This window comes from Trypanosoma theileri, assembly GCF_002087225.1.
Source record: "Trypanosoma theileri isolate Edinburgh chromosome Unknown TM35_Tth_3_V1, whole genome shotgun sequence".
NCBI lineage: Eukaryota > Euglenozoa > Kinetoplastea > Trypanosomatida > Trypanosomatidae > Trypanosoma > Trypanosoma theileri.
Genome location: NW_021639845.1, coordinates 780,571 through 789,445, shown reverse-complemented (window position 1 = coordinate 789,445; position 8,875 = coordinate 780,571). Strand labels below are relative to the sequence as shown.

Here is an 8,875-nt window from a genome sequence, read left to right as displayed (position 1 = left end):
AAAAAAAAAAAAAAAAAAAACAAGAATAAACACTTACCATCCTCATATGTCCCACATATTAAATTATCTCTAGTAGATGCGTTGTGGCTTACCCATTGTGGACTTGATGTACGCAGACTTGAGGTTCTGCCAGTTCTTCTTCAGGAGTGAGACGAGGAAGTTGAGTGCCATAACAGTGTTCTGACGCACCTGATCCTCTGTCATTTCCACATGACCCACACATGTACCAAGGCAAAGCACCTTCTTCAGTTGGAACTTAACAGTGGACTGAAGCTCAAGCACCTTCTCAGGCAGACTCTCGCTCATCGCACACACTGTTGGGAACTTACCAACACGATGCATGTGAGGACCCACAAGACGGGGCACCGTCTTGATGATGGACTCTGAGCACAAGAACGCATCATACTTGTTGCACATCTTCTTCACGAGCTTCTTGTTCTTGTTCAGCTTCTTCAGCTCTTCCTGGTTCATCGTCGGCACGTCGTTCTTCTTAGCGATATCCTCGTGCACAAGGTCGCACAGCAGGCAGACGGTCATGCGAGGACGGCAGACGTGAGGAAGACGAATAGAGCCGGAGAAACGCTTGTCCTTCTGGGGGTCGTAGTTCTTCAGGTTCACCTGCAGATCAATGCTCTCCTTGAACTTGCGCTCCTTGCGGGTGCTCAGGACGGCCTGAATGGCCTCTGACAGCTGTGCTGGAGGGATCTTGGACATTCCTTTTAGAGATTGTAGTATAAATAGATAACGGTGTGTTTTTTTTGTAAGTCTTTACTCGAAGAAAATGCGAGAGATCGTGATAAACTGCACTCGGCTTCCTTCTCCTATGAGACTTCTCTTAACAAAAAAAGCTTTCCTTCGTGGCTGTTGTTGCTGGTAGTGGCACCTGAAAGGAAAGGAATGAAAAAAAAAAGAACAAACAAAAAAAAAAAAAATAATAATAATAAGAGTAACCAGAAAAACGATACAAACGAGTACAAAAATGGATGTCGAAAAATAGGTAAAAAAAAAAAAAAGAGAGAGTGAGAGAGAAAAAAAACAAAAGAAATGGATGAATGAATAATAAGAAATAATGTGTTTTTGTGGATACATCAGTGCACAGCACCGCTATGATTCACTGAGACTTCATGCAACCCGACATATCTCTGCAGAAGTGAGCATTAAACTTCCTTACTCTACTATGCCAACTGCTAACACACACCCTACCTCTTCTCAAAAACCTATACCGTCAAACAGAAGGAAACAACAAAAACAAGATGATGATGATCATCATCATCATTATTATCATCATGAGCAAAAAGAAAAATATGAAAACGTCATCATTTTGTAGAGCTCACAGTGGATTGCTTCTGAAATTTCATTAGCTTTTCCACAAGTTGTTCTGTGGTTGGTGATGATGGACGTTTTCCCCATAGACGTTCCAAATCTGCAGTCATGAGTTCCTTCTTTTCTACAAGTTCTGATACCACCACATCAATTTTTGAAGTATTTGCTTTAATAATATCTAATGCCGTTTGATGGGCAAGGGAGACCAGTTTTTTTGCCTCCATCTCTGCGAGATGCTGAGATTTGTTAGAGTAACTAACGAAAATACGTCCCGCCTGTGTTGATTCTGGGTGATAGGATAGCAATCCAGTGGTACTATCCATACCAAAGGCCATCATCTGCTTAAGAGCAATATCTGTAGCTCGTTGTAAGTCATCCATAGCTCCTGCAGATGGATCACCAAGCAAAGTTTCTTCTGCGGCTCGTCCACCCAGCATTACAACCATATCAGCGAAGAGCGTAGCATTTGTTTGATACTCATGAAATTCACTTCCTGCACGTTGAGTAAATCCTTGTGCTTGGCCACGTGGAACCACACTTATTTTTAGAACAGGCTTAACCGTAGGCATCATCCACGCTGTCAACGCGTGGCCTACTTCGTGAATAGCTGTCCTTCGTAGAGATGCGTCACTTTGACGATTGCGGTGTTTTCGTCCCACCAATGTGTTATCAACTGCTTCAAGAATAGCTTCTTTTTCCACTATTTTTTTTTCACGAATACCACTCTGTAAAGCAGCTTCATTTACAACAGTTGCGATTGTTGCGGGAGAAATACCAGGTGTTAACTCAGCCATTTCCTTTGCCAACTCCAAATTACTAATTGCATTATTCACTGGCAAAGGTTTACCATCATCATCTGTCGTTCGTCCGTTTGGATCACCAGTTCCCACACGATCCAAATAATGCTTAAAGATTTCAACTCTTGCTGCTTTATCAGGCATCTCAACATTTACTTTCCTGTCAAAACGTCCCTCCCGTAACAAGGCTTTATCAATATTATCCTGAAAATTTGTGGCAGCAAAAACAATAATAGCATCAGAACCGGTATTCAATCCATCAAGTTCTGCCAATAATTGATTAATGGTTCGATTTTCTTCACTACTTACAGAACCACCTTGTTTTCCTGATCTAGACCCTATCGCATCAACTTCATCAATAAATACAATAGCTGGAGCAGAACTTCGAGCTTCTTCAAATAATTCTCGTACACGTTTAGGTCCACTTCCTCCCATAAGCTCTATAAAGTCTGAACCACTGCAACTGAAGAATGGCACATCAGCCTCACCAGCAACAGCTTTTGCCAGTAATGTTTTTCCTGTACCAGGTTCTCCAGTGAGTAAACACCCTTTTGGTAGTCTCGCTCCCAAACGAGTAAACTTATTAGGTTCTATGAGAAAATCAACATATTGACGAACCTCTTCCTTCGCCTCAGGGATACCAATAACATCACTGAACTTGGTCCCTTTAACATCCACACGAAACTGACGTTTCTTTATAGGCATCATTTGTTCCATCATACCCTCAAAAGGGTTAGAAGTAACTCCTGGAGGAGCCTGTCGACGTAAGTACACCCATGCAATAGCAAAAGGTACACCAAACCAAAGAACTGGACCAAGACTTGCACGAAGCCAATTATCCTCCGTACGGGACCGATGGCGCATTGCATCTTGCAAACCACGGTTGTATTCAGCGCTATTGCTCTCTGTCATTGTTCCCTACAAAATATTCACCGTCTTCACCCCAACGAAAAAGAGAAGAAAAAAAAATGTGTTCGGTATTTATTATAGTATTTTTTTTTTTTTTGTTTTGCTTTACTTAACCTAAACTCACCCACTCAAGAAAATAGAACAAAGAAAAAAGAAAAAGAAAAAGAGATGTGTATACAAGAGAGAGAGACAAATAATAGAGAGTTCCCAAACCTCTAAGAGAAAACTTCACATTAAAGAAGTATACAGATTATATCTAACTTTCTTTTTTTTTTTTTTGCGTTGCATTGCTTTCTTTCACCACATGTAGACACACTGATAGCAAGAAACAGGAAGAAAAAAAAAAAAGATGGTACAAGAGACTAGAATATTTCTTCTACATCATGAACAAAAAGGACGATTCCCTTAAGTCTTTCACAACTATAACAATCACCAACACCACTAGGATCATCTTATTTCTGTTTCCATATGCTTCTATGTTGGAAGCCAATAGTACTCACATCTTTACCTGAGATGTATTTGTACGCGATGTACGACTCATAATATCAGCAGATCGTTGAGCTATTTCCTGTAATGGTACTCGTCGTGCATCTTCACCAAGAAGAGGGTGTGCACACCTTTGTGGATTGTTGCTCAACAAGTACGCAGCAAGGAAAGCCAAAGGATCGACAGGTCGTGCCTTAGAAACTTCTTCTAGGCCACGCAATAGAAGTGGCATCACAGTAGCCTCAAGATATGGCTGATCGGGTAAGGCATACACAGGTACAGTGGGTAGTGCAGGTGGTTCACGAAGATGGTCTGTAAGCCTTTTAAGCATTAAATCATTATCAAAGGAGCCTTCCTTCGCATCCATTGCAAAAAAAAAAAAAAAACCACTATGTAACCTAGTCTCTTCAGGTTTTTTTCCCCTTGGTTTCTTCTGTTTTCTGTTCCACTTACCGAAAAAAACAAAAAAGAAAAAAAAAAGGGAGTAAAAGATCTGAAAAATGATGGTTAAAATAAGAAGAAATAGAAAAGAAAAAAACGAAACTTAAAAAAATTACAAACACTCCTCATATCCACCCCAAACTCTATTTATGAGTCATACGGTTTTTATGGGAGATGTTCTTTCTTTTTTTTTTTTTCATTATGAGAAATTAAACCGATCAAAAAAAAAAATTTCAAAGCGATTCAGTGGAACAGAAAATATGACGAAAAAGACTTATACATACCAAAGCTCCTCACTCCCACCGTGATTAGTGATCAGGCTTCTTGCGGAAGCCACAGCCTGTTGTCAGCATTGCCTTACCACCTGTTGGGCGGCACAACTTCGTGGCGCAGCCGTTGCACTGCACCTCCGACGTGGCATGGCTGTACACAACAGTGATAGCGTTGCAACCGGGGCACTTCACGTCCATGAAGAATGAGTTGGGGCCCTGCACCAAGCGACGGCGCTTGTGCTTCATGCGCTCGGAGCGCACCGTTGGGTAGCTGAGGTCAGAGTCAAAGAATCCCATCGCCTTATTTTTTTTTTTTTCTTTTCACACAGTCACAGTCTTTTTTGTTTCCTTAAGAAAAACTACGAAGAAAACTCGTAGCTCCTTGGTTAATGTGTACGTGTGTAATTTATGGTTTCCGTGTGGAAAGCCAGAAGAACCGCTACATTAAAGGTAATATATATATATAGTGGCAAAGAAAACAAGAGAAAAGAAAATAGAAGAAAAAAAAAATGATAAAAACAATCAAAGATTTCAATACATGATTTTTACAACCAAAATAAAAGAATTTGGGATTAATCACACTCGTCAAAAATACCATCAAATCACGTACAACTGTGGATTCTCCTACTGTATAAAGAATAAAACGTAAGAGCAAGTACGGTTCCTGTGATACCCCCAGAAACATTCTTGTTTTCTATTCATTTTCTTCCCTTGTACAAGGGTTTGCCTGTTTCTCATACGCTCCCTATTTTACTTTTCCATTTTTTTCTTTTTTTTACGTTCTGTCTCATCTCCAGAATTGCATGAAGGGCGGCTCGAGTAAGATCACAAAATACCACGCTTGTGCGGAGAAATTTGTTTCAAAAGCACAAAAAAAAGAAAAAAAGAAAAAAAAAAATACAAACACTCGCAGAAATACAAACACAAATACCTGGTAATTGGAAAGTGACTTTGCAATAAACTACTAAACTACATTTCCATACTTTCATCAGATAACCTTGAAGTTTCACTCCCATTTTCATTTATTATTTTCTTTTTTTTTTCCTGCTGATTGGCTTGTTTCTGCAATAGGTCCAATCACTTGTTGGCCTCATAGCAGCTCACACACACTCGTTCCGATTTTCCATTTTTTTTCAACACCTGTTGATACGGAGAACACATAGCACAAAAAACAAATCCACATGCCCTACAATGGTGTCGTCGTCGGGTAAAGTTAAATGGTAGATGGCACCTGTTACATTCTGTTGCAACTTCATCGTCTTGCCATTGAATCTCGTCGTCAGAGTCCTTGGCATCCCTCTTTGAATTTGTTGTTGCCGTTGATTGCTGTGGTGGGGGTTTGTATTGAGAAGGACGATGAGTCGAACACATCTCACACTTTTCCAAAACAAGTGCATTATTAAAAGTGCAACTCGGGCATGGCCATTTCTTTGGGGCATTGTCATTGCCCTGAGCGCTAACTCCCACTTTTTTCTTTTGTTCTTTAGATTTAGAAGGTGCAAGATGACGCGGTCGTTGCCCGCTCTGACACGCCTCACAAACCGCATTATTAACAGAATTTTCTAACGTGCATACAGAACATGTCCATGCCGTAGGAACTGTTTCATTTACGGATGCTTGTTGTTGCCGTGGTGGTGGAGGTGCTTGTTCAAAATCCAGAATGGGTGTTCCATTACTTTGGTAACTGCTACAAGTTTCACACCTTACATTCTGTGAGTGATTTTTTTCCCCACAGATACCACACAACCATCCTGCTGCTTTTACTGTAGTAGATGGTGTAACACCAGGAACAGGGGTACCATTCTTTTGGTAAGCATTGCAGACCTTGCAACGTGTATTTTGGGCTGGATTGGGTGCCAAACAAATACTGCAAATCCATGCTGTCGGACCAGGTGGTTCAGATACCACAGCCACACTTTTCGTAGGTGGTGAAGTTAAAGGTACACTTCCGCCACGAGTAGTGGAAGGAGAAATACCAACGTCAGCTGGGGGATTGTAGCCAGGTCGATTGGAATTGCACATTTCACATTGGTTTTCACTAAGAGGGTTCCGGTACGTGCATGAAGGACATCCCCAGGTTTCAAGTTCTTCACGTTTTTTCCTTTCTCGTTCTCGTTCCTTCTCCAATTCTTTACGGAGTTGGATAATTTTCTCCAGTTGTTTCCTATCCTCTTCTTCTTGTGAAAATTTGGATTCGTTGTTATTCTGGTTCTGATTTTGATTCAATGTTGGATCTGGAGGAGAAACAACTTGAGGAGAAACATAGGCTGCAGTTGTACCGTTTGGAACACCAAGAGGCATAGCCATTCCCATTGCTGCAGTTTGATTTGAAGGAGTATAACTAGTTCCAGTAGTTGGTGGAGGAGTAATGTACGTTGTCTGTAACGGAGCTGGTCCAGGTGGTACGGCATACACATTGGGGTTGGTCGGTTGTGGTACATTTAGAGATGCATAAACCATCTGAGGATGCATAGGATTAGGCACAGCAACAGGAGCAGTAGTAGAAGTAGTAGTAATAGGTCCAATACCACCTGTAGTAGTAACAGGAGGTGCAGCAAAACCAACAGGAACAGAAGGAACAGTAGGAACTGCAGTTTCAAACGGAGGAGGAGGTGGTGGTGGGGGCGGTGGAGGCGGTGGAGGTGCAGTCATGTGAACTCCGAATGGATCCTGTTGTATCATAGGCGGTGGTGGGGGATCACTTGGAGGCGGTGGGGGTGCGTAGGCGGGAGTGGCCACCTGCTGCTGGCGGGGCCGGGTGTCAAAGAGATCATCCAAGTTAAAACTCATACTAGACACACAATACAAACTTGAGTGGCTCTGTTCAGTAAAAATGATTCTGCCGGCCTGATTATATATACGTAAGGGTGTATGTATGTGTTCAAGTATGTATGTAGATATATATATATAAAGAAAAAGTTAGATAAACAGATAAAACGTCAGATATATGATTTCCTACTAGTTCTCGCTCTTCTTTTGTTTTCACTTGATGCTGGAGTTTTGATCGTTCGTTATCTATTCTCCAAAAAGAGCCTAAAAGAAAAAAAAAAAAGAAAAAAAAAAAAAGAAAAAAAGAAAATCAAACCACAACAAAAGAATAGAAGGAGAAACAACAAGAAAGATATATCCGAAACAAGATGTTTTTATCGATATTTGCAGTAGCAATAAAAAAATGATTACAGTCGACATAGCTCATTACAGTCAAAGAGAGCAACAGCATTTCGTTAAAGTACAAGGAAACATAAACAAGTAAATAAAAATAAATAAAATGATACTGTTTCAGTTATGAAGAAAGCAATCTCAATAAAAATAAAAATAACAATAATAATAATAATAAAAAGCAGCATAAACCACGACACATTCAAAAGTTAAGGCATCGCGTAGTTCTATTCTCTCATCTCCTAATAATAGAAAATAGGACACCAAAAATACGTTTCCATCATATTCAGCAACATCGACTTTTTGTACTGTTTTCATTGTTATTTTTATCGTTTGCTAATCTTCTGGCGTTTGCACCTTTACCACGTCCATCAGCTTTATTTTCTTCAGCACCACTCGCCGCGGCTTCCTTCTCACGTTTTGAGAGTATACGATCCACCAGACCTTGAAACGCCTCATGTACATTCTGTCCCTTCTTTGCAGAAGTATCAAAGAATGTCATGCCTTTCATACGGCATACCTCCTCTGCTTGACGCACACTCTCCCGCTGATCATCACTCACAACAGCATCGCATTTATTCCCACAAACCACAATAAACTCTGTATTATTGTTCATATGTGGTAAAAGTTCCGGTAACCAGACAGTTTCAAGTTCTTTAAAAGAGTCCAATGATGTTTCGTCAAAAACTAATAAAGCTCCAGCAGCGTGGCGAAAGTACATTGGGGCCATCGCGCGGTACTTTTCTTGACCAGCCGTGTCCCACACTTCAACTCGAACATTTGTGTTGTGTTCTTTTGAGTATAACTGTTTGGAGAAAAAAGCCGATCCGACTGTTGTATCTTGAAATTCATCAAATGAGTCAGTTATAAATCGTTTCGTTATGGAAGTCTTTCCGGCATTACTGGGACCGCAAAGCACAATTTTAATGGCTGTTGTACGACTCACAGTTGACATTCTTTTGTTTCTTTTTTTCTTACCTGATGTTGATGTTGTTATTGCTATTATTGTTGTATTTCTCGCTCTTTTCCTTGTTTTCCCACAAACCCACTCCCCCAAAATAAGTACGCAGATGTCCACACAACAGCTAGAAACCAACATATACGTAAAGGAAATATATGTAAAGACAGGGTTTTGTGGAGCCAACCAAAGTACAGAAAAAAAAAAAAAGAAAAGAAGAAAACAAGCAAAAGAGATTCATATAAACTACACGTTTTAAAACCGAAACAAAACAAAACCACAAAAGAAAAAAAAAGAGCCACTCCGCGCTCATTTAGAACGCCATTAGAACAAACTGTCAAGAGCACGAGAGGAAAAAAAAAAAAATGAACAACAACACAACCACTATTAATACCTTCCCTCTAACCACTATCAAACCCATAGCAGCACTGTTCGCCAACAATAACGACGGCAACATCCGCAACAGCAACAGCAACCTCCAACTAGGAGATGCAACGTGAGAAAGAAGATCAAATCGGGGCCGAAACTGG

The 8,875-nt window shown here is 40.5% G+C and overlaps 5 protein-coding genes across 5 annotated transcripts; all 5 read right to left on the bottom strand.

Moving 5' to 3' along the window:
* Nucleotides 1-69: 69 nt before the first annotated feature.
* TM35_000034050 (60S ribosomal protein L10a) lies at nt 70-714 on the bottom strand (the record flags this gene model as incomplete). The annotated part of the gene is made up of 1 exon (XM_029022172.1): nt 70-714. One exon carries the CDS (start codon nt 712-714, stop codon nt 70-72), a length of 645 nt encoding a protein of 214 aa, XP_028886718.1.
* Nucleotides 715-1,316: 602 nt separating this feature from the next.
* On the bottom strand, nt 1,317-3,032 carry TM35_000034040 (putative ATP-dependent zinc metallopeptidase, putative,metallo-peptidase, clan MA(E), family M41; the record flags this gene model as incomplete). Its single annotated transcript, XM_029022171.1, has 1 exon — nt 1,317-3,032. The coding sequence occupies one exon, from the start codon at nt 3,030-3,032 to the stop codon at nt 1,317-1,319; it is 1,716 nt and encodes a 571-aa protein (XP_028886717.1).
* Nucleotides 3,033-3,525: 493 nt separating this feature from the next.
* Nucleotides 3,526-3,882, bottom strand: TM35_000034030 (uncharacterized protein; the record flags this gene model as incomplete). Its single annotated transcript, XM_029022170.1, has 1 exon — nt 3,526-3,882. One exon carries the CDS (start codon nt 3,880-3,882, stop codon nt 3,526-3,528), a length of 357 nt encoding a protein of 118 aa, XP_028886716.1.
* A 1,423-nt stretch (nt 3,883-5,305) lies between these two features.
* On the bottom strand, nt 5,306-7,018 carry TM35_000034020 (putative FYVE, RhoGEF and PH domain-containing protein 2; the record flags this gene model as incomplete). The annotated part of the gene is made up of 1 exon (XM_029022169.1): nt 5,306-7,018. One exon carries the CDS (start codon nt 7,016-7,018, stop codon nt 5,306-5,308), a length of 1,713 nt encoding a protein of 570 aa, XP_028886715.1.
* A 655-nt stretch (nt 7,019-7,673) lies between these two features.
* On the bottom strand, nt 7,674-8,342 carry TM35_000034010 (putative ras-related GTP-binding protein; the record flags this gene model as incomplete). The annotated part of the gene is made up of 1 exon (XM_029022168.1): nt 7,674-8,342. One exon carries the CDS (start codon nt 8,340-8,342, stop codon nt 7,674-7,676), a length of 669 nt encoding a protein of 222 aa, XP_028886714.1.
* Between the last annotated feature and the right edge of the window lie 533 nt (nt 8,343-8,875).